Here is a 25,692-nt window from a genome sequence, read left to right on the forward strand (position 1 = left end):
TAAAGTATTGGAAAAAGAAACCCCACCAACCTAGAATTCTGTATGCAGTGAAATTATCCTCCAGAAATGAAGGAGAAATACACTCTCGGACAAACAAAAACTGAAGGGATCTGTTGCCAGTAGACTTGCTTTGTAAGAAATATTTAAAAATAAATTTCAGAGAGAAGAAAAATGATACAGGCCAGAGACTCAGATCTACATAAAGAAAGGAAGAGCATTAGAGAATAAATAATAGAAGACACAATAAAATGTTTTTTCTTAATTTTAATTGATCTAATAGATAATTGTTCAAAGTAATAATAGCAACAATGTATTGGGTGATTATAGCTTGGGGATAAGTGAAATGAATAACAGCAATGTTATAAGGCATGGAAAAGAGAAATCAGAAGTTCTCTGTTATAAGGTACCTGCACTATCTGTTAAGGGGTATAGTGTTATTTGAAAATGGACTTATTAGCTGGAAACTAACTGCAAACTCTAGGATAATGACTATTTTTAAAAAGGAGTATAATTGCCATGCTAAAAGAAGAGATAAAGTGGAATTATACAAAATTCTCTATTAAAACCAGAAAAGGCAGAAAAGAGAAGTAAAAACAGAAACAAAGAACAAGTCAATGAATAGCAAGCTGTTACAAACATGATAGGTATCAATCCAACTACATCAATAAGTACTTTAAATGTGAATGGTTTAAATAAATTAAAGGACAGAGACTGTTGAGAAGATTAAAAAACGAGACCCAACTGAAACACAGCTTAAAGATAAAAAGAAACACACTTTGTAAAAACAACAAAAAAAGATAAAAAAGCAAAGGGTCGGAGGAAGATATATCATGCTAACCCTAACTAAAGGAAAGTTACAGTAGCTATATTAATTTCAGACAAAGCAGACTGCAGAACAGGGAAAATTATCAGGGATAAAGGTGAGTAATCATGATAAAGGGACAATTCTCCAAGGAGACATAATAATCCTTAACATGTATGCACCTAACAACAGAGTGTCAAAATATGTGAGACAAAACTGATAGAACTGCAAAGAAAAATAGATAAATCTACTATTATAGTTGGAGACTTCAACACCCCTCTATCAGTAATTGACAGATCCAGCAGACAGAAAATTGGTAAGGGTATAGTTGAACATAGCAGCACCATCAATCAACTATGTCTAATTGACATGTGTACAATACTTTATCCAACAAGAGTAGAATATACATTCTTCTCAGTTCAAATGAAATATTCACCAAGACAGACTACATCCTAGACCACAAAACACACCTTTTTAACAAATTTAAAAGAATAGAAATCATACAAAAAATTCTCTCAGGCCACAATAGAATTTAACTAAAAATCAATAACAGAACGATGGTTGAGAAGTCCCCAGATATTTGGAGAATAAGTGGCATATGTCTAAGCAACATATAGGTCCAAAAAAATCTCAAGAGAAATCTAAAAATATTTTAAACTAGGCGAAGATTAAAATATAACTTATTGAAATTTGTGGGATCCAGTGATATTAGTGCTTATAAGAACAATTTATAGCAATAGATTAGACAAGAAGAAAGATCTAAAATCAATAAGCTTCCATTTTAGGAAACTAGGAAAAAAGCAAATTTAATCCAAAATAAACAGAAAGAAAGAAATAATAAAAATCAGAACATAAGGCCGGGTGCGGTGGCTCACGCCTGTAATTCCAGCACTTTGGGAGGCTGAGGCAGGCGGATCATGAGGTCAGTAGATCAAGACCATCCTGGCTAACAAGGTGAAACCCCATCTCTACTAAAAACACAAAAAATTAGCCAGGCATGGTGGCTGGCGCCTATAGTCCCAGCTACTCAGGAGGCTGAGGCAGGAGAATGGCGTGAACCTGGGAGGCAGAGCTTGCAGTGAGGCGAGATCACGCCACTGCACTCCAGCCTGGGAGACTGCGAGACTCCGTCCCAAAAAAAAAAAAAAAAAAAAAAAAAAAATCAGAACACAAATTAATGAATTAAAAATAGGAAGAAAACAATAGAGAAAATCTATAAAACCAAAAGCTGGTTCTTTGAAAAGCCTTAAGATCAATAAAATTGATAAATCTCTAGCCCAGCTAACCAAACACAATCAAACAAACAAACAAAAGCAACAACAGAGAAAGAGAAAAGGTTATTAGATTACTAATTAGTAATTACAAATTACTAATATCAGAAATGAAAGGGGGTCATCACTATCACTACTGATCCCATGGATATTAAAAGGAAAATAAAGAAATATTACAAATAAGTCACGTCTACACATTTGATTAGATAAAATAGATCCATTCCTCGAAAGAAATAATTTATGAAAACTCACATGAGAATAAACAGATAATCTGAATAGGCCTTTATCTATTAAAGAAATCAGATGAATAATCAATAACTTTTCAAAAAAGAAAGCACCATCAATAACTTTTCAAAAAAGAAAGCACCATGCCAGCTAGGTTCATTTGGTGAGTTCTAACAAACGTTTAAGAAAGAAATGATACAAATTCTCTACAATCTCTTCCAGAATACAGAAGCAGAGAAAACACTTCCTAACTCATTCTGTGAGGCCAGCATTACCCTAATACCTAAACCAGATAATGACATTACCAGAAAGGAAAACTGCATACCAATATTCCTCTTGAGCATAGATGCAAAAACCCTCAATAAAATATCAGCAAATTGAATCATATGCTGGGCACCAATATAATTCCAACACTTTAAGAGGCCAAAGTAGGAGGATTGCTTGAGTTCAGGAGTTTGAGACCAGCCTGGGCAATCCTGTGAGACCCAGTCTCTACAAAAAATTTCAAAAAATAAATTAGCCAGGTGTGGGGGCACATGCCTGTAGCCCTAGCCACTCAGGAGGCTAAGGCAGAAGGATCACTTAAGCCCAGGACTTTGAGGCTGCAGTGAGCCAAGACTGTGCCACTGCACTCCAGCCTGGGCAACAGAGCAAGACCCTATCACTAAGGTAAAAAAAAAGAAAGAGAAAAAGAAATCATACACCATGACCAATGCGATTACTTCCTCAACTTGATAAAGCAATATCTACAAAAAAAGTCATATAGTTTAATGGAAAGAAATTAGATGCTTGCCTCTTAACATCAGGAAGAAAAAGTCCCCCCTCACCATTCCTGTCCAACATTGGACTAGAAGTCATAGCTAATGCAGTAAGACAAGAAAATGAAATGAAAGGTATAGAGATTTGGAAGGAAGAAATAAAATTGTCTGTGTTCAATGGATTGTCAATGTAGAAAATCACAATGAATTGACAAGGAAACCTCCTGAAGTAACAAATGACTGTAGTATGTTTGAAGGATACAAGGTTTTTATAGGAAAGTCAATTTTTAAAAATATATTAGCAATGAACAATTGGAATTTGAAATTAAAACATATTTGAAGTTAAAACCATTTACATTAGCACCAAAATAAAATAAAATATTTAGGTATAAATTAAGAGAATATGTGCAAGATCTCTATGAGGAAAACTAGAAAACTTAGATGAAAGAAATAAAAAGAAGATCTAAATAAATGAAGAGCTACTTCATGTTTATGAGTAGGAAGATCACTATTGTTCTTTCTGACTTGATCTATGAATTCGACACAATCCAAATGAAAATCCCAGCAAGCTATTTTGTGGATATTGACATACTAATTCAAAATTTATATGAAAGGACAAAAGACCAGAATAGCAAACATAACACTGAAGAAGAAAAAGAACAAAGTCAGAGGACTGACACTACCCAACTCCAAAATTTACTATAAAGCTCTAGTAATCAAAACAGTATGGTATTAGTAAAAGAATAGGTAACTAGACGAATGGAACAGAAGAGAGAGTCCTGGTAGGCCCCTATGAATATAGTCAACTGATCTTTGACAAAGGAGTAAATGCAATTCAATGTAGGGAGGATAGTCTTTTCAACAAACTGTGCTGGCACAATTGTGCATCAATAAGCAAAATAAATAAGAGAATCTAAACACAGAACTTACACCTTTCACAAAAATGAAGTCAAAATGGATCACAGACCTAAGTGTAAAATACAAACTATAAAACTTCTAGATGATAATATGGGAGAAAATCTAGATGACCTCAGGTTTGGCTACAAAATTTTAGACACAACACCAAGAGCAAGATTCATGAAGGAAAAAAATTGTTAAGTTGAACTTTATTAAAATTAAACACTTCTCCTCTGAAAAGACATTGTTAAGAAAATGAGATAAGCCACAGACTGGGAGAAAAGTATTTGCAAAATATATATCTGATAAAGAACTTGTCTCCAAAATATACAAAGAATTCTTAAAACTCAACAATAAAAAAAACTCAATTAAAACATGGGCAAAAGAGCTGAACAGACATCTCACCAAAGAAGTTATACAGATGGCAAATAAGCATATGTAAAGATACTCAACATCAAATGTCTTTAGGGAATTGCAGAGTAATACAATGAGGTGGCACTATATACCTATCAAAATGGCTAAATCCAAAAAACTGAGTACACTAAGTGTTGACAAGGATGTGGGGCAAAAAGAACTCTCATTCATTACTGTAGGACTGAAAAATGGTACTACTACTTTGGAAGACAGTTTGGCGTCCCTCAGCATCCACAGGAGATCAGTTCCAGGTAACCCCACCGATACCAAATTCTGCAGATGCTCAAGTTCCTTATATAAAATGGTGTAGTATTTGCATATAGCCTATGCACATCCTGCTGTATACTTCAAATTATCTCTAGATTACTTATAATACCTAACACAATGTAAATGTTATGTAAGTGTTACACTGTACTTTTTATTTGTATTTTTAAAATTGTTATATTATTTTTTATTTTTCTTAAAAAAAAACCTATCAATCCATGGCTGATTTAAATCTACACATGTGGGATGCATGGATATGGAAGACTCACTGCATATATATATATAGAGAGAGATAAATAGATATAGATACAGATAGATATAGATACAGATATAGATATATAGATATTAATAGATATGGATATGTGAAAGGGGATTTATTAGGGGAATTGGCTCAGGGCTGAGAAGTCCCACATGCAACAGACCATCTTTAAAGTGGAGACCCTAGCAAGTCAGTGGTGTGGCTCAGTCCAAGTCTAATGGCCCCAGAACAAGAGATGCCAATGATGTAACTCTCAGTCCCAGGCCTAAGGCCTAAGTAGTTGGAGCTGGGGGAGTGGGGGTGAGGGGAGGACCTGGTGTAAGTCCTGGATTCCAAAGGCCAGAGAACCCGGAGTTCTGACGTCCAAAGACAGGAGAAGAAGAGTGTCCCAGCTCCAGGAGGGAGCAGTGAAGGGGGAGGAGTGGGGAGGTGGGAGGCAAGAGAGAGAGAGAAACAGAAATAGAGTCATCTTGGCCTTTTTGTTGTTGTTGTTCTATTTGAGCCCCCAGCTGATTGGCTGGTGCCCACTCACATTGAGAGTGAATCTTCCCCATCCAGTTGACCAACTCACACACCAGTCTCCTATGGAAACACTCTCACAGACACACCCAGAACTAATGCTTTACTAGTTCTCTAGGTATCCCTTACTCCAGTCAAGTAGACACCTGAAATTAACCATTGCACCATACAATCCAACCATCACATCCTTGGGTATTTGCCCAATCGTGTTACAAACTTATGTCCACACAAAACCCACGCATGAATGTTTATAGTAGCTTTAATTATGATTGCCAAAAACTGGAAGCAACCAAGGTGTATCTCAGTAAGTGAACAGATGAACAAACTGTGGCATATCCGCTCAATGGACTATTTTATTCAGAGATAAAAAGAAATGAGCTGGCAAGCCATAAAAGACATGGAGAAACCTTAAATGCATATTGTTAAGTGAAAAGAGCCAGTCTGAAAAGGCTAGATACTATATGATTCCAACAATATGACTTTCTGAAAAAGGCTAAACTATAGAGAGTAAAAAGATCAGGGGCTCGGGGGGGAGGGCTGAACAGGGGGAGCACAGGGAATTTTTAGGGCAGTGAAACTATTCTGTATGACACTGTAATGGTGGCTGCATTTGTCAAATGTCAAATCCCACAGAACTGTACAACACAAAGAGTGAACCTTAATACAAACTACAGACTTGAGTCGATCATAATATACCAAGGTTTTTCCATTAATTATAACAGCACAATCATGCAAGATGGTGTTATAAGGAAACTGTGTGCATGGGAATGGGAGAGTACATGGGAATGGGAGAGTACATGGGAATTCTATACTATCTGCTCAATTTTTTCTGTAACTATATGTTCTAAAAATATTAAGCCTATTAATTTTTTAAAAAGGGCTTTTACAGCACCTGGCCTGTGTTAGGTGCTTGATAAATGTAGCTGGTGTTGGCATCAATCACTGGCAGTTGCATTAGGAGAGAGCCTGCTGGAGAAGATACAGTCAGGACACCTGGGTCTCAGCCTGAGCACTGCAGGGGCTATTGGAAGTGGCCCCTAACCCATCCCATCCTTATTTCCACAGCTCTAAATCTGGGATAAGAGAAATTCCTCCCCTCGGTACAGTTGGGAGCACTGAGTGCTGTGTTTTGCAACAATAAAGTGTGTGCAAACATTTTACTGCCTGCTCCAGGCCGTGAGAGGAACGGATAGATGAGAGGAGTGGGGGGGGGAAGCCCTCACAGCCCCTGGACATGCTCCCTGGAGAGTTCCCTGGACATGCTGTTGTTGTTAACGCCAGGCTTAGCCAAGACCAAGGGCCAGACCATCCTACTAAACACAGCTCTGCCCAATTCTCAGGCCTGGGAGAATTTGAGGACCGGGACGGGGCTCACATCTTCATGTGCCTGTGGCGGTTGTCACTGCACAAGGCAGACCAGGACTGAGACTCAGGGCCGGCTCCTGTTCTGCCCCTGCCTGCCTGTGGAGCTGTTTCTAGCCCTCTGAGTCTTGGTTTCCTCCTCTGTATATAAGGTTGTGGTAGAGCTCACTGGGAGTGTGTGCATTGTGTGGACAAGTGACTTTGGAAATGGTTTGTAATCTGTAACACACATAGCCACCAGGAAGGATGGTGGTGGTTAGACACAGAAAAAGCTACTGTTTGGGCTAGGTGCATACTTTATCACTAAATCCTGACAGTGCCCCAAGGTAGATGTCATTGCCCCATTTCAAAGGACACTGAGGCTCCCAGAGGTGCAGTGTCCCCTCTCAGGGCTTCCTGATGGCAGGTAGCAGAGTATTGAAACCCAGCCTGTCTAACTCAGCTGCTGGCTTTCTGCACAACACTGGATCCTGCGGCTGCTGTTCCTGCAAGATCTGGGGATGGTGGGCAACAAGTGTAGGGAGAGGGGAGGCCTACATCGAAAAGAATTCAGCTTTCCCCTTTGTCTGTTTTTGGGGGGTGGGGCCAGACGATGGGCAGAGATCCTATTCTCTCCACCCTCAAGGTGACTGAGGATGAGGAAGGACAGGCACTCGCCCGACAAAAGGGCAGCAGGTGTGACCGCACCTCGTCTGGCGGCACTACGGGTGCAGAAGTGGCTTTAGCAGGCCTGGGAGATCAGGGTCTGGGTGAGCGAGGGGGAGGTTGAGCCGGCATCTCTGCTGGCTCACTTGCTTTTATTAAAAATAATTCTGACGCCAACTATTTTGTAAGCGTGTAGGGCACACATCCAGAGACGCCCATCTGACTGCGAGATAATTTCAAGGCTGAAGAACACCGTTCGTGCCAGACAGCTCGCACGAGGCGCTGCGTGAAACTGGCCTACTTATCCACGGCCTCCTGTATTTCAGGGGGAGGGGGCAAGCCATGTTTATGTATAAAGGAGACTGCGCTCAACATTCCAAACGAAAATACTCTTCAATATTTCAGTGCATCGTTAACCAAATACATTTCAGCTGGGGCTTACTCCAGCCGATGTGAGCAGAGGCGTCAGATGACTTGCAGTCGGTGACTGAGGGATTTTGCTGAGAGATGGTCATGAGGCTCAGACACTCACAGGATTGGTGGGTTGCCGCGGCTGAGCCCTGGTCCATGGGACATGTGTAACAGGGCACCTGCCAGATGCCAGGCTCAGTACTTGGCCTCATGCAGGCAGGACAGCTCTGTTTCCTGGATGTTGACTTCATGTCGGGGGCAGATGTCCAGGCCCTTTCACAGTACTCAATGTGCGCTGTGGTCAAGGGCAGCACTGGGTGCTGCAGAGCAGGTGACACAGTACTGGGCCAGCCTGAGCACTGGGGGAGACTCTTTGAGGAAGGGGGCCTGGGTGGTGGTGAGCAAGGAGAAGGGGTTCCTGCAGAGGTGGGGAGCTGAGGGGGCCGGCCATTCTGGCTGGAGTGAGTGTGAGGCTAGTGATGAGTGGGGACGCAGAGTGGACAGGGGTCCAGCTCTCAAGGCCCTGAAGTACGCCAGTGTTCTCCCCTGGGGTTGGAATTGTGAGACCAGTGACTGCAGGCAGCTGGGGGCCAGCACAGGCCTGCAAATGATGGGAGCAGGCAGGGCTCCCACTTCCCACAGCCATGGCCGAGGCTGCCAGCACCACATTTCCTCTGCCTTCCCCAGCCTCACCGTCCCCACTGTTGCCAGGGTGGGATGAGGAGGACCTGGCACTCTGTCGGCCACCAAGGGAGAGTCTGTTGTGGCCACATCCCGACCCTCACATCTGGCTGTGAGGCAGGCCCTTCTTCCCATCTCTGTCCCCAGCACCTGCAGAGCAGATGGCAGGGGTAGGTGCCCTGGAAGCACTTCCCAAGAAAGTAGCACAGTAGGAGCAATGGGATCACACTAGGGGCAGACCCGCTTCCTGAGCATTTTCCACAGGCAGACACGGCCCTGAGCGCTTTCCGTGTTTTGTTTCATTTCATCCATCCCAATGTTTCCAGGAGGCAGGCACCATTATTATCTCCACTTTACACATGATGAACTTGAGGCTTGGAGGAAGTTATCTAACTTGCCTGAGGTTAGCTAGCAAGTGACCAAGCACAGATTGAAAGCCCAGTTTGTCTGATTCTGGAGCCTGTGGCTTTGGGTATATAGCAAGTCAACCCAAGGCAGCCCCCGGAGGTGGGCATGTAGCTCAGGAGGCAGGCATGCAGCTCATCAAGCAGGAATAGATGTTTCTTATTTTGGTCAAAGAGCACTCAGCATATGTCAGATAATAAACAATGCCATTCTTAGATTTTCCTCTCCAAGCAAGGGGTGTGTGGTGTTTGAGCTCTCATGGGAAGGGGAGGTGGGGCAGACTCCACAGTCAGTTTTTTCTTCCTTTGCTCTCATGTTCCCTTCGGTTACTGAGAGGGACCTTTAGCTTACATCTTAAAATAGCAAAAACATCTGGCTTTGAAGTAAACAAAGTTCAGAAGCCCCCAGATGTTGGTCTTTTGTTAGGACTGGGACAGGATTCTTGGTTGCCCAGCTCAAATGTTACCTTTGTGAGTAAAATGTTTGTCTCTCACAGCTGACACCATGATTTTGCCTTTAATTGCCTAATCTTGATGCCATCCTCATCTCTTACCACGGAGATGTGAAATTCCACTCTGGAAAGAGGTGAGGGCAAAGTCTCCATGATAAGAAGGAGCTCCTGAGTGCAATTTACATGAAATAAATGCATCTTCACTGACAAATTTGTTTCTTTATTTGATTCTGGGCAATGAGAGGGCTACTTGACGGCTACGACATCCCAGTTTTGCTGATAACATCCTCATTTAGAGTTCTGTGTCCTGCTGGAAATTCTAGAAGTGAAAATTAAAATTCTTATCTTTTTTTAATGACAATTACATTGGCATGCTGGAGAGCGTAAGCTACATGTTACTAAATTCCATCAAGCTCTTGAAGAGCCATTGACATTCTGTCAGAGGTGAAGGCGAGCCCATTTGGGGAATGATGAACCCAGGGTGCAGATGGGGGGGGTTCCTTAGGTGGGGAGAGCCACATATTAGATGTAGGTCACTGTCAAGTCCTAGCTTTTGTTTTGAGTGGTGAGTTTGCGGATGTTTATTCCATTATTAAAAATAGCTAATTTAAAAAGCTAACTAAATAAAAGTAGGCTATGCGTGGATCATGATGGAAATGTCTCATGAACCAAGGGTGATGCGTGATGGTTAATCTAGTTCTATGCACCTGAGGTCTAATAAAACACAAAACAAACAATCAAAAGCAAACTTATTTAAACGGATTATTTGAGTTTTAGATTTCATCATGTGCATGCTTTTTCTCACTAGTTTTTATTTTTTTCCTAATTATTTTAAGCACCATTTTTTCTTCTCCATTTCAATAGCAAGGTCTCCTTTTGCAGGTTATTTTTGTTCTTAAAGGTCTCAAGAATCAGGGATCTGGTTAACCCCTTCAGTGGGCACCAAAGTCTTATAACGGCAGAAGGAAGGTCTGGATGGCTTCGGGAGAGGGGAAGATGCTTTAGCACTTTGACACAGCAGGCACTGGGTATGGGTGACGATCCAGTCCAACTGGGCATTCAGAGGAGGGGAGGGAGACCCTGTCAAAGAGACCACCTCTACTCTGAGCCACGGTTCTCACACTCAGGATTCCCTGCTTTGAGGATGCAGGGCATCTTTTATTTTTGCATTCGTCCGCTCATCAAACACTCACTGGGCACTGGGCGAGATGCTTTGCATGTTCTAGGCCATGTGCTAGGCCCTCGAGGATAGAGAATACACGGTGGGTGGCTTTTCTGGGTCACAGCATGCTACGTGCCTTGTATGCGTTCTATCTTAACCCTCACAGCAACCCTCCTCTGTTGCTTCCCCCCATGGTAGCTCTGGTCATATACTATTGCAGTTGTTAAATGTATGTCATATTCATTTGTGACTGAGAGCACTGGGTATAATGGAAAGGGCAGCAGACACTGAAGTTAGACTGGTTTTTATTCAAATACTAGGGTCCCCACTGCAATATATTTTTTAGAGGCAGGATCTCTCTCTGTCACCCAGGCTGGAGTGCAGTGGCACAACTGTAGCTCACTGCAGCCTTGAACTCTTGGGTGCAAGCAATCCTCCTGCCTCAGCTTTCCAAGTAGCTGGGACTATACGCAAGTGCCATCATGCCTGGTGAATTTTTAAGTTTTTTTATAGAGATGGGGTCTTGCTATGTTGCCCAGGTTGGTCTCGAACTCCTAGCCTCAAGAAGTCCTCCCATCTCAGCCTCCCAAAGTGCTGGGATTATAGGCATGAGCCACTGCTACTGGCCCCCACTGTAATACTTGACATGTCTGTGTAATTTCACCTCTTTGAGGCTCAGGTTTTCCATCTGTTGAATGGGAATAACAATGCTTATCTCACAGGATGGTGTGAGAAGTAAATGAGGTAATTCTTAGCAAGCATTTTTTATTTTTGTCCCATATAAATGTTCAGTAAATGGTCTCTTTTTTTTTCCTTAAGAGGCTAGGATCTGTACATAATTTATCTTCATATCCCTGCAGGGCACAATACCTGATAACACATTCACTAGCTGTTAGTTGAATGGATGAATGAATGAATGAGTACGTGTTCTTTGAGCGTGAGAACCCAGGCTCTATCATTCTTCACAGGCTTCTTTCTTTTCAGCCCCCAGCAGCTGTGGGATGGGGAAAGCTGTCTCCCTCAGCACGGCACCCACACCTCCAGCCAATACCTAACTGGACCTGACGGCCTCGAACCCCTTGGCTCCACACCATGGAGGGAAGAAAAGAAGACCCTCTGGTCTTTCTGCTGACACTTGGCAAAAGGAAGAATGACCACTCAACCACAGACTTCTCCTTCTGCTACTCAGTAGCTTCCTGAACGGTCCTAAGAAGGTGGCTGTCTCCAGATGCCCCTCTGCTTGAGAATCAGGGGCTTGGACCAGCCTTGAGAAGGAGGCAAGAACTGGGCCCTGGCTGGCACCACAGGCACAGAACGCTTCCCATGTGTGGTTTTCATGCCCAGGCCCACTTCCTAGATCCCCAGGCCCTGCTATTTCCTTCCAGGAGTGAGGAAAACTCAGAGGATGGAGGAAAGGGAGACAGGAGGTTGGACAGGCACCCTCTCTGCTCCAGTTCTGTCCTCCCAGCAGGCCCTGTGAGTTGACTTTTATCCTCCTGCTGCTGCTGTCCCCTCTGACTCCTGCTTCACAAGCCCTGCCCCCTCTGTATCACTTAAGTGAACAAGCACTGCTTGGTGTAGCCCTGGATGGGGGGAGAGCACCCTGGGTGAGGAGGTACGAGGCCTGAGTTAAAATCTTGCCTCCTTTTGCTGCTCCCTGGCTGTGGGAGTTTAGACAAATCACTTTTGCTCTTGGAACCTTAGGGTGCTCATCTGTAAAAGGGGGTGCTGTTGCCCACCTCGAAGGCCTGGCGTGAGAATTTGCAGCGATATATGCACAAGTGAAGTAATCTCAAAACTGCTGTTACTACTATTCCACCTGGTGATGACTATTCCACCTAGTCAGGGGCTGAGGTCTGGCGAAGGGCCTGGGAGATCCCAGCCCTGAATTTGCTCATCAGTATGTGCTAAAAATAAGTATTTTTCTCATTTCCATAGCTTGGTCAGCAGAATACAGAGACCCTGGCAGACCCCAGAAAACCTCACCAGAGCTTGAATTGCGGACAGCCCCTGTGGATTCCGCTTACCGGGAGCAATTTAAGAGGCAAACAAAACATGAAAAACTACTCAGAATTAACAATGGACCAGATGGTAATGTTAGTTTGCAGCAATAAAACATGATAAATAGCTTCCTGCTGCTACTCCTGATCAATTTCAATATTTAATAATTCCACTGCCACCCCCACCCCCTCATCTGGCCCCCTCCGTGGGATCCTGGATGACTCCCCACGTTTGGCTCACAGAGCAAACACTTCTTTGCTTTCTGAAGGTGTCAGCAGAAAGTGCCGCTGCTCGATTGTCACATGAGCACTCTCAGTCCTCGAAATGATAATTAATCTGCCTACTTCTCCTGAAGACGCTCCATCTCACGCCTCTCCTGGTTGCCAGGGAGGGCTGTAAGGGAGCTGCCAACTGCAGAGATGCGATAGAGGCACTCACCTTGTTGATTCAATGACTGCTGCTATTTCCTGGGTTTTGCTTTTGACTTAAAGAAAGGGGAGCTGCAGGGAGCTCGGTGGTCATCTCACTCTAGGACCAGTGAGTAGGAGAAGGCAACCTGGAAGGGGCTTGGGTGGATTGGTGTTTGAACCTTATCCACCAGCCATGCCTCTCTAGGCCTCAGTTTTCTCCTCTGCACAATGGAGATAATCATATCTACCTCTAGGAGAATTCTAGCCAGTGCTGCACATGTAAAGTGCCTGCAGAGTGCTTGGCATATAAGAATTGGCCAAGAACTGGCAGCCAGGAGCATCATTACTAAACACAAAGCCAAACAGCAAATGATGTCTGAGCGCCAGTGCCCTGCAGGAAGGACCGGCTGCATCGCTGTAGTTGGGAAGTTTCTGGCCCACATGGGTGTAGGGCAGGATTGGTTAGGGGTGCAGCAGCTGCCAGGCAGACTGCCCCCAGGATTCTCCCCAGGGGGTGTCCACTAATAAGATAAACTGCCTTGCACCATCAGCGAGGACTCCAAAGACCTCAGAGCCACCCTGGAGAGCAGGGATTGTCGGCGCCATTTTACAGTTGAGGAACTGGAGATAAGGAGGTGGAATGACTTTTCAAGCTGACATGGGCAGGAAATGGCATAATCAATTCTAATTTGGATCTCCCAACCTGACTTCATGTCCTCTCCACAGACTCACAGGAGCAAGCTGCCCCACTCCTCACGACCCGGTGCCTCCCTTCTGTGCGTCCCTTTTGGAGGGAGGCAGCCAGAAGAGGGGGTGGTGTGGGTGCCAGGGTGCTGTGGGCTCACAGTTCCCGTGTGATCTGTCACCTGAGCTACAGTTTACTCGTCTGTGAAATGAGACTCATAATGCTGACTGCACTGGTTCACAGGGACATTTAATGAGGAAATATGCATGAAAGGACCTCGAAGTTTTGTGATGAGCTGTACAAATATCAGTTATGGTTATTATAATTTTTTAGAAAAACACCCTCTGGGCTGGGTGCAGTGGCTCACGCCTGTAATCTCAGCACTTTGGGAGGCCAAGGCAGGTGGATCACTTGAGCTCAGGAGTTCAAGACTAGCCTGGCCAACATGGTGAAACCCCGTCTCTACTGAAAAAAAAAAAAACAAAATTAGCCGGGCATGGTGGCTTGCACCTGTAATCCCAGATACTTGGGAGGCTGAGGCAGGATAACTGCTTGAACCTAGGAGGCAGAAGTTGCAGTGAGTTGAGATCATGCCACAGCAACCACTCCAGCCTGGGCAACAGAGTGAGACTCCGTCTCAAAAACAAACAAAAAACAAAAGAGAGAGAGAGAGAGAAACACCCTCTGTGAGAAAAAAGATACGAAACTCATCCACCTAAAGGTGGGTTCTTCTCACAGAACCCCTCACCACAGAACCTAGAGGATCAAGATCAAATTTTCTTGTGTGGCATTCGAGGCTTTGACAGCTCCTGTAACCCCGTCTCTACCCCTTCTCACATCCCTTTTTGCTCCAGCCCATCTGGGCTACTTGGTATGGTCTAAGCTCAACAACCTCTCCTGTGTCCATGCCAAGGCCAGGCAATAGCCCTGCCAGAGTGGCTGTCCCAGCCCTGTTCACCAGCTGATCCCATACACCCTTTTCCTGAAGTCTTCCTTGGCCCTCCCTGGATGAGGAGCTCCTCCGCTGGGTTCCCGGATAGCTTCTCTGAGCTTCTCTCCCTCCCAGCCAGGCATCCTACTACCTAGCGTCATTTTCTCATCTGCCTCCCAATGCTACAGTGAATTCTTTCAGGACGAAAACCAAGCACTATACCCTCCAGCCCACCCAAGGCTGGGCCCAGCATATGCTCAGGAAATGTGTGTGAGGGGTGAACAAATGAATGAATAACTGAGTGTTCCCAGTATGGATGGAATCTGAGACTTAAGCAAAGGTAAGGAATGCTAACGGTGGCATGAGAATTTGGTAGCAGACAGTGCTCCAGCATTTAAATTCAGCTCAATCCTTGGGATGATGTCTAGATCTGATGGCATCATCTTCTTCCCCCATCTGAACCCTTGACAAGAAGGAACAGAAAATATACCACCCACGCTGTCAGAACCCCCACAGGCCATGGCAGAGGCATTTGTCAGGTACCTGAGTCCCGCTGGTCCAGAGTCATGGAGTTCCACCTCCGTGTGATGTCAATGTAGAGGATGTCCACGGCAGCCATGGACAGGCTGCTGCTGCTGAGTTTGCAGCTCCTGCCAACAATGGGAAGTGACATGTCACTGCCAGCCTGAAACCTGTCCTGTCTATCTCTCCTCCACTCCTATTAGGGACTGAATGTTTGTCCTCCCCAAATCCATAGGTTGAAATCCTATCCCTCCAATGTGATGGTGTTAGGAGGTGGGGCCTCTGACAGGTGATTAGGTCGTGAGGGCGGAGCCCTTGGGAATGGGAATAGTGCTCTTCTAGGAAGAGACACTAGAGAGCTTGCCTCCCCTCTACTCTCCACTATGTGAACATAGAAGAAGGCAGCCGTCTGCAAACCAGGAAGTGGGTCCTCACCAGACACCAGACCTACCAGCACCTTGATCTTGGTTTTCCCAGCCTCCAGAATCATGAGAAATAAATTTTTGTTGTTTAAGCCACTCAGGCTGTGGCATTTTTGTTCTAGCACCTGAACTGACTGACATTGTCTTTGTTTGGATTGTGTTCCAGGTCTGGAATGTCCTCCCTTACCACAGCTGGAACTACCGCAGGGTGACTGGCATGGGGCCATGGGACAGAAGGTGGTGATGTAAGTGAGGTTAGATCCTCGGGTTCCTGTAAGTTCAGCCATTTGGTTAGTTAGGGGTCTAACAGGCTGGAAAGAGCAAGAACTTTAGAAAAGCAAGGCAAGTCTTTCTTTTTTTTTGATACAGAGTCTTGCTCTGTCGCCCAGGCTGGAGTGCAGTAGTGTAATCCCAGCTCACTGCAATCTCTGCCCTCTGGGTTCAAGCAGTTCTCCCCACCTCTGTCCCCTGAGTAGCTGGGATTACAGGTGCCCAGCTAATTTTTATATTTTTAGTAGAGACGGAGTTTCGCCATGTTGGCCAGGCTGGTCTCGAACTCCTGATCTCAGGTGATCCACCTGCCTTGGCCTCCCCAAGTGCTGGGATTACAGGTGTGAGCCACTGTGCCTGGCCAGGAGAGCAAGTCTTGAGTTGTAGCCTGGCTCTGCCACTTGGAAGCTGCATGGCCCTGGTTAAAACATTTCACCTTCCTGAGTCTGGGTGTCCTCATCTATAAAACAGGTGGTCTTTATTATAGTCATTGTGTGTCAGCCTGACCTTACACAGCAATGTGGGTCCCTGCTTGCTCCAAAAGAGAACGAACTCCACATGTCAAGAAACACCCCCAGCAACGTGTCCTCATCTTTCTATCTCTTAGTCTCCAGAAGGAGGAGGGGAAGCTAGGCCCTCAGCACTGCCCTCTCCTGGAGTGTCCAGGCAGCTGATGGTGTCATGCTCAGATGACCCAAGGATGACAGCATGTCAACAGTACAGGCTGAAGCCATCACTACTGTCCAGAAGCAATTTCCCACTGGAAATGCTCACCAGATTAGTCCCTGAAGACAAATCTATGGACAAGGGCTCAAGGCTTCTGTACTTTACCCACCTTAATCTGTCACCTGAAGATCCTACATAAGCCCTGAATCAGCCACACTAAGCTCCAGATTTATAAAGCAGAACAGCACAGGCTGGGTCCTCGCTGCTCTGTGTGGGCTGACACAGCATTGCTGGGGAGGTTCCTTGTTCTTGACTTTAGGGGAGTCACCTGGAATTGACAGGAGGATTGTGGGGGGCGGGTCTCTGAGCTTTGGATGCTCCACTTGTTTAGGTGCAGGGAGGCCACAGTAACCAGGTTTTCAGTCTGATGTCAGCATCGGTGCTCCCTGTCCATGCCACAGCAGGGGTGTTTAGACTCCTCCTAACCCTCCCCAGCCTTTTTTTTTTTTTTTTTTTTTCTTTTTGGTCTGGAAGTGTGGAGGGGAGGGCAGTCTGGTATGCCGAAAAGAGCATGATTTAGGCATCAGACAGATTAGGATTTAAATCCTGACTGGAATCTTTTCTAGCTGTGTGACTGGGGAATTTACTTAAACCTTCTGTGCTTTTATTTCTTGGGCTCTAAAATGAAGATAATAATACCTGCCCACATGGTTGTGAGTACATGCCAAGAACCCAGCATGGTGCCTGTCACCTGGTAGGCCCACAGCAATTGTGAGTTCCCTTCCCCAACTCTCTCCCCCTTTTCCCTTTTCTTCCTCTAGATCTAGAGCCATCTCACCCCAGAGGCTGCCTGGAGCCAACCTTTCAGTGAGCGACCCTGCCCGTTCTGGAGAAATGGAGTACACCAGTTGGAATATCTGTGTACTGGGCTTGGGCTCTCTCTTCAGACTGGAAGCAGCCCTTGGCTTGTCCAGGTGCACCCCTGCCCTGGACAGGATCGTGCTGGGAGGCCTGTCCCAAGGCAGGCTGGATTTGTCCAGGGAATCCTGAAAGCTAGGCCTCTGGACCAGCTGTCAGGTTGGCTGAACTACATTCAATGCTGCTTTCAACTTTTCAAACGAATCCACATCCACTGCCTCAGCTAATGATGAAGTGGCTCTTTGATTTCCCATTTGTCATTATCCCTTGTGTGAATAGCTCTGTTACGGACCGGACAGGGGAGGGGTTGATTGGCAAGCAGGGTTTGGGCATCAGAGGCCCCTCTCCAAACCCAAGCACACCCCTAACGACAGTGGCTGGGCGTGTGCCCCGCATGGTGCCCAGACGAGCCTGGTGTTCCTTGTATGCCAGCACATTTTCTTGCCCCCTTCCTCCCTCCTCCCTTCCTTTCTTCCTGCCTGTATTTCCCAGGCCATCAATGCACATCCTGCTTCCTCCTGGGCTCCTGCTCCGTATTTCAATCACAAGTCACGGTGGCAGACTTCAAAGCACATCAGCACACAGTTATTGAGCCCCAGTAACCACCTGTCAATGGATGCAGAGGGTTTCATGTCACTTGTCACCAAGACGGCTATCTACTGGGTTCTGTGGGGGATGATGTTCCAGTCTCTCCCAGGGTATTCGAACAGCCTGCATTGCTAATTTACAAAGCTTCATTAGGAACAGCCACAGTGTCCTCTAATTATCATATCAGTGTCCTCTGGGCTACCTGCTCTTCCACAAGTCAGGAGCGCTGCCTAGCTTGCTCTGTGGGTTAATGGAGTATTAAAAGGGAAACCAAACTGACCATTGGTATATAGTTATTTTTCTTCTGACAGGTAGAAAATAGAAGTGTCAAACTTTTAGCAGGAGCCGTAATTTACCCAAGAAATTCTCCATTTATTCCCTTTCCAAAGTAACTCTTCCTCCCTAGTGATGCCTGCAAGTATAGTTGATTGCAACATCTGCTACTGGGACAGAGGAGGGATCCACGCTGGCTGTGGTAGGCAAGAAATGCAAATGCCTTAAAAGAATCTTGATTCTGTAGGCATTTCTTGGGCACCATCTGTATGCTAGGGCTTTTCTTGCTCATCAGCTCTCTGGATTTTAACCATTCTTTGAGGGTGGTATTCCTGATCCCATTTCAATGAAGCGTATGCTGAGGCTCGGGAGATGGGACGTGACTTGCCCAAGGTCACACAGCCGGAATTCACATCTAGTTCATCCTTGGAAGATAGAGTAGTGGACTTGGGAGCTGTGGGGAGGTGGCCCAGTCCAGGGCTGCAGGAGGGATTCAGGAATCAAGAAACCAGGTCTCAGGCCAGGGACCAGATGGGTTGGAGCCTCTAAAGCACTCCTGTTGCAAGCTTTGGGATATGGGGCTGGGGCTATAAACCAGGGTGCTTGGATTTGCCCTGTGGTTACCAAACGTTCTCAATAAATTCAAACAGGAAATGAATGACTCCAACAGTCAAGATATCAAGACTTTGGAATGAATTTTTCATCCATCTATCCACTCAATGAGAATTTATTTGTGTCCTCTCTGTGTAGGCAGTATTCTGGGCTTGGACAGCAATGAATTGCTGAATGGGCCTTGGATACCGTTCTCAGAGACTGTACGTGATCTTAGAGTCTGGGGTTAAAATGTGGCTCTTAATCATTGAGAACAGTTTTCCCTTATGCCTGGGGATGCAGCTCTTCAAATGACTAATGAGTAGAAGGATAAATTCTTCAGTGGAAGAAAAGTCCAGGAAATAGGGTACCATGAGAAGCCAGAAAAGTTTCTAGGAAAGGATAGGTTAGAAATGTACATGGAAAAGAGCTTTGGAGTCAAATGCACATGAGTTTGAATCTTGGCTTTGCTGTGTAACCTTGTGCAAGTCATGGAAGCTCTCTGCATCTACATTAGGAAATTTCCTTTTGTACAGTGAGAAAAAGGCTGCTCATCATACAAGGATCTTTTAAGGACTAGCTCAGTGCCTGGCACACATGGGGAAGTGGCAAATGGCAGTTCCCATCCTTCCTCTCTGATGTAGAACCAGTTTGAAGAAAGTCTGGTTTTTTTTTTTTTTTTATTTTTTCCAGAATCAAAGGAATTTGGGCACATATGATGGGAGAGAATCACAAATCATTTAAGTTCATTAGGAGTCCAAGTATAGAAATATTTGAAATGATCATTCTCATTTCCTCTTAACAACTACTGACATCTCATGGGAAATTTAGAAACCAACTTTTTCCACTCCATAAAATCCTATTTATAGAATTTCTTTTGTGTTCATCCTTCTCTGTGCAGAAAAGAAGCTTTTTTTTTTCTTCTGGAGAGGATTCTATAATGTGAAAGCTAACAAATGATCAATATTTATTTTTAAAAACCACACTACCTAAACATCTAAGGGGGCAAGAAGACAACTCCAGTTTAAAATGTATGACTTCGAAAGGCCATTGATATCCAAGGCATGCAATATTGCTGGAAGGGGATTGTCACAGAAGCAGGGGAGATTATCAAAGTCACTGAGGAGTTAATGACAGAGGGGGAAGCAAGGCCCCTTATGCTCCTATTCTATAACATTCTAACACACCATGTTGCCTCTCAGAGAATAAAGCCCCCCGCAGCTATCCATTATGAAGCATGTTAATATCTCCTTATGATAAAAGGGAGTGGAAGGGGAAAGGGGAAAGGAAGAAAAACCTTATTCAAAAGGAGACCCAGGATCAGAAGCCACCCAGTGGGAGAACCTCACATGAAGCAAATGCTCGCGGTACAGAGAAGCTGCTGCATTTCCTAGAAATAAACCTGGTTTTGGCAAACTGCTTAATTTCTGGGCTGCCATCATGAAAAATGCAGCATATGCAAATTGATGTCCAATTCCGATGTGGGACACATTTGTAAAAATTTTTCTTCATGAATTACATAGATGCCCCCCCAAATCAGTAATCCAATGGAAGGAGAATGACAAAAATGCATCTCCCTCCAAAAAAGCTGTCAAGCTGAAGAATCAATCAGATAATGTCTATTTCTCGGGGAAAAAGGTGGCTTCATACCCCAGCAATTATTATAAAATAAAATGTTAAAAAAGAAAGAAGAAAAGAGGCACTTAATTCATGGTAATATGTGCTACTATTATGTGCCTCCTGAGGAAGTGACATGAAAAGCTGGTTAGAGAGAGTTAAGTCTAGACGAGGGAAGAACAGTTCATTATTTCTCATTTCTTGGTGAAAAAGAAAAATAGAATATGGCCAGACTGGCATTAGCATAATTCACTCTGAAAACTGCTGATCTATGCAGCACATTATGAGAGATGGACACTGGAAATAAATTCAATCGGAGTGTTTATTATTTTCTTCCTTCTAGTTCTCTTCAAGGAGCTTGGAGAGAGAGAGTGGGTAGAACAGATGAAAAGCAAGTTCAACTTCTGCCATTTGCGTGGGAGCGCTGAGAGGAGTGTATATCTCGCCAGCGAATATGTCTTTTTCAAAGTGCTCCTGAGAAGGGCACTTGGTTCGATTTAACATATGGCATAAATATTATTAATTCATAATGAAGCAAAATTTAAACCAAAGTGGAACAGAGAGAGAGAAGGGTTGTTAGCAAGAGAAAATGCGTGCTGTTAAATTTAGCCAGCAAGACTGAACATACTCAGAGAAATCTAAAGGCAGAGAATATCATCTTTTATGATTAGGTTGCTGTTAGGATTTTCTGGTACATTTGAAAAAGAAAAATCCGGCCGGGTGCGGTGGTTCATGCCTGTAATCCCAGCACTTTGGGAGGCTGAGGCGGGTGGATCACCTGAGGTCAGGAGTTCAAGACCAGCCTGACCAATATGGTGAAACCCCGTCTCTACTAAAAATACAAAAATTAGCCGGGCATGGTGGTGCACGCCTGTAGTTCCAGCTACTCAGGAGGCTGAGAAAGGAGAATTACTTGAACCTGGGAGGTGGAGGTTGCAGTGAACCGAGATTGCACCACTGCACTCCAGCCTGGGCAAAAGAGCAAGACTCCGTCTCAAAAAAAATAAAGAAAGAAAATAAAAGAAAAAGAAAAACCTGTTAATGGTTGTGCAATGCTTTCTCCATTTCTTCCTGCATTCTTAATTACTACAGACATTTGTTGGGAAGGGAGGGAGCACGGAGCTCAGTCTGAGTTCCTGTGCACTGACTGCCTGGTCCCCACTTGAAGAAGTGGTTCTCAGTGTCACGGTCACCATGGCTCCCTAATGAGTTTGGCCACTGATGGGGAATGATGGCTGCAGGACCTAATAGTCTCTAATGTCTCAAAACCTGGGTTTTCATGCAAATGCCCTTAATTACAGAGAGCAAAGGGTGAAAAATCATAAAGCCTATCACATAGAGACAGATTTGTGGCTATATTTTTGACTTCGCCTGGTTCCAATCTGAGAGCATTTTAGGAATCTTCTTGGTTAGAACCATTCTCAATTCTGCTTTCTTTTCAAGAGTCATAGCAATCCTCTTAATAGGTACTTCCTTCCTCTCATACCAGAGGTCACCCACCAGTGGTATCTATGGGCAGTCATGCTTTCATTGAATCCACAGTGTTTAAAATTATTTTTCAAATTGCCAACATTTGTAGATGTGTATTGAGATTTTACATAGATATTTAGGATTGAAAAATCAAAAGCTCTGGTGATATGAGCCCAGGAGCAGCCTTCCTTTAGACACGGGATGTGCTCTCCAGCTTGCCACAGCCGGCCCTCCCTCCCCGACCTTGTCTACCCAGCCCTCTGTGATAGTTGATGCTTCCTGCCTAATCTGTAGGCAAGTGAGATGGTGATTCTTACCATAAGCAATTTTTCAAATCTCCCCCTCTCTCTTCTGTTTGGGTAGGACTTTATTAGGAGTAAAAAGGAAGCATTTCCGTTTCTACCAGCAATTTAGCCTAGATGATAAACCTTTCTAACTTCTAAATTTGGGCTATACATGCCATCTATTCTCAGGCTCTCCCTGCTGCCTGGAAAAATCCTGCTTTTACCAGTCCAAACTCTGCCTCCTCTCGGGAGCCTGCCTTGATTCCACCAGGCAGAGGAAGCCTCCCCCATTCTGTACTTGTAGCACTCTGAATGCCACCCTGCTGGGGAGTCCATGAGCTACCGCCCTGTGACTCTACCAAAACATTGCATTTAATGATGTGCTCGCTGCATGCTATCTGTTAGACTGACAGTCCTTTGAGGGCAGGCAGGGTCCCATTATTTGCCTTCGAATGTCCCATGGCTACCAGGTGCTCAGGAACAGTTATTAGGTTAAACCAGACATAATCCTTTATAGCATAACTTTGAGATAGAACAGATCTCACAGGACCAGGGTTCCCTGCAACTCCCAAGATGTCATCCACATGAAGCCAAGCCATTCCTTCATGTTCTCTGATCTTGAATTGAGTCTTCTGTGTGATGGTGCGAAGGCTAGGGAGGGCCAAGGAAGCTTCTGCCTTTGCTCCAAAGATCTGTGCCCACAGATGTCTTATGCTGACAGAAGCACCCCAGCTTGCTCAATCTCATCATTCTCCCAAATACTTCCACAGTGCCCTAAATGCCCTCACCTGGGGCCTCTGTCACTAAGCTGCTTCCTTATGTTACAAGGTCCAGGAATCACAAAGGGGCAGAGCCTGCCTACCTATCTGTTCTCTTCCTTCTCTTTTTCACTATAATGGGATAGCACTATGCACAGTTAGACTAATTCTATTTCTCAGCTTCCTACGCAGACGGTGGTAGCCAGTAAGACGGAAGTGGAAGTCACTAAATGCAGCTTCCAGGAAAGCTTTTGAAAGGGATCTAATTCATCTATGGAGGCCTTTTTTCTTCCTCCCCTTCTTCCCCTTTCTGCCTGGAACTCAACCATGACGGCTGGATTTTGAGCAGTCCTCTTGTGACCATAAGACAATCCTGAAGTGGAAGTATGCACTTAGGATGATGAGCAAAAAGACAGAAAGTGGAACATGGATCATCCTGTGGAGTCACTAATCAGCTCTAGAACCCCCACTGCAAAAGTTCCTGTTATATGAAAGAAAGTTCCTATTTAAGCCATTCGTAGATGATTACCTATTACTGAAAGCCAAATGTAATTCCTAAATGAGTCAGACAGTATCATGTCAGGCAGTCTTTTCAGTGCAAATAATAACATGTGCCTATTGACTTTTTTGAAAATTCCCACTGCCTGATGGAAATAATAACCACAAGACTCCCACTGAACAAGCAGCTCCCATGAACTAGGCATCAGGCCAGCTGCTTTATGATATATTATCCCAACCTCATAACAAACCCTGCAAGGCAGGGATGATTGTTCCCATTTTGCAGATGAGAAAACTGAGTGCAGAGAAGATAAGGAATTTACCCAAAGCCACACAGCTATGAAGTAATGTGCTTGGCTCTGAAGCCAGACCTGTCTGATCCCAAAGCCTGTCCTCTTTCCACTGGGCTTCCCTCCCCCACCCTGCCCTATCTCCTGAAACTAACACAAAGCCCTTCTCAAAGTCACCATGCAAAAATACTACTTCAGGTGTACTGAAATGGCAAAATTCCTGCTAATACTTCTGTGTACCATCCTGTCAGGAATAGCAGAGAGCTAGAGTTAGAATTTATCAAACTTCTTTGGAGACAAGTCTTTGACAAAAGTGGCTTCCCACTCAAGAATTCTAATTATTTTAGTGAATAAAGCTGTGAAAAGCGTGACTTTGAGGTGCAAGACAAAAATATTAAAATCAGTGATGGGAAAAACAACAGCAATATTGAGTGCTAGCAGACATCCTCCTTGAGGTGTATAGGATACAATTAATTGCTAAGGAATAATTCACTGTTGTCGCCCATTCATACTTGTTAAAGGGATATACAGTTATTAGATTAACACATACTTAGTGGGAACCTTCTTTGATCGAGACTCTGTGTAGGACCATATATATATCTATATGAATTATATATAAATATACATATAATTTCATAGAATTCTTTTAATCTTGTAAGAAGAAACTGACATTTATTGATCACTTACCATATGCTAGATGTTTATATGCAATCTCAACTAATATTACACACATTATTGTAGGGCACAGGCAGCTTTATCCTCATTTTACAGGATGGATTTATTGAGGTTTAGGGGTGCTCTTTGACTTGCCTTAGGGTTACTTGCCCTAGAAACCAGTAAATGCTGCTGTATTGCCCCAAAGTGCCCCCACAGGGTAGAGGGAAATTAATGTGTAATCTCAGGAAACCAAGCAGCAACTGCTAACTCTGCAGGCTGCAGCAAAGATATAATTTCTTTATCTCATGTTTTATCTTGAAAATTCATGCAAATTTTGCATTATACTCTATAATATAGCCATGTTATTTTTATATTAGAACAAATGTGTTAAAATATTTATCAGCTGAATTATTTAACTTTTCCCTTCTGAAACTGACACTTTGGAAAGATGTGCCTTGCTTCTCTGTTGTGGCTTCACGAACGCCAAACACACAGCCATGCACCACTGGGAGAAGCCCGGTTTAAGAAGCACAATCTGCCTGACCCCAAGAGGCGATTATTAATATGCGTTTTCAGGACTCAGCTCAAGGTAGGCACAGAGTTGTTTTTAAATCATGAACATAAGGTTGCAATGCTGTCACACCCATCATATTCATTAATTCACTCAACAAATGAGGGTCTACCATGTGCCAGCCACTAGGCTAATCCAAGCTCAAATGGGGTACTGACCCAGCACCACAGATTCTCCCAAACGCAGTCAGGGAGACCCGCCAGCCAGATTTGAGACTGGACTCTACCCGGCCCAAAGCCCAAGCCAGAGGGGGCTGTTCTCACTGACCTTATGAAGGTACGAAAGCCTGTTGGCCCCAACTTCATTGTCCCCTTGATGCCCAGAAACCGGATAAACAAATTTGCCATCCTGTCCACCAGGCGCAGGTAGTTGAACTGTTTTGCGTACTTGGGGAACACCTGCTTGAGGCAAATGGAAGGCAGGTGGGCTTCGGGGTTGGCGTTGCAGTCTGGAGCACTGGTCAGCTCGCCGTCCAAAGCATCTTCCTTTCCAGCGAATGGTTTTTCAAGCTGCTGAGACCTGAAGCACACAAAGAATTAATGATATAACACTTTCCCTTTCAGTTTCTCCTTTACTTGAGATTTACAACCTCCTCGGGAGGCAGCATTACCAATATTTTTATTTTACAGACAGCAAGACTGACCACAGAGAAGTGACCTGCCCAAGCTCACACAGCTAGCACGTAGCCAAGCCAGGATGTGAAACCAAGGCAGAGCCACGGCTAGAAATGTGTCCTTCCTCCTT

The 25,692-nt window shown here is 44.5% G+C and overlaps 1 protein-coding gene across 8 annotated transcripts in view; it reads right to left on the reverse strand.

The window, feature by feature from the left end:
- The window catches only part of TTLL11 (tubulin tyrosine ligase like 11), a 278,864-nt gene that overhangs the window by 25,069 nt on the left and 228,103 nt on the right, over positions 1-25,692 (reverse strand). For all 8 annotated transcript variants that reach the window (XM_054521083.2, XM_054521081.2, XM_002820170.5 and 5 more), the window contains 2 exons: positions 25,216-25,467; positions 15,097-15,203 (listed from right to left, as the gene is read on the reverse strand). In XM_054521083.2, the coding sequence (XP_054377058.2) occupies positions 15,097-15,203; positions 25,216-25,467 (359 nt within the window). The remainder of the gene's footprint in view (positions 1-15,096; positions 15,204-25,215; positions 25,468-25,692) is intronic.

This window comes from Pongo abelii, chromosome 13, assembly GCF_028885655.2.
Source record: "Pongo abelii isolate AG06213 chromosome 13, NHGRI_mPonAbe1-v2.0_pri, whole genome shotgun sequence".
NCBI lineage: Eukaryota > Metazoa > Chordata > Mammalia > Primates > Hominidae > Pongo > Pongo abelii.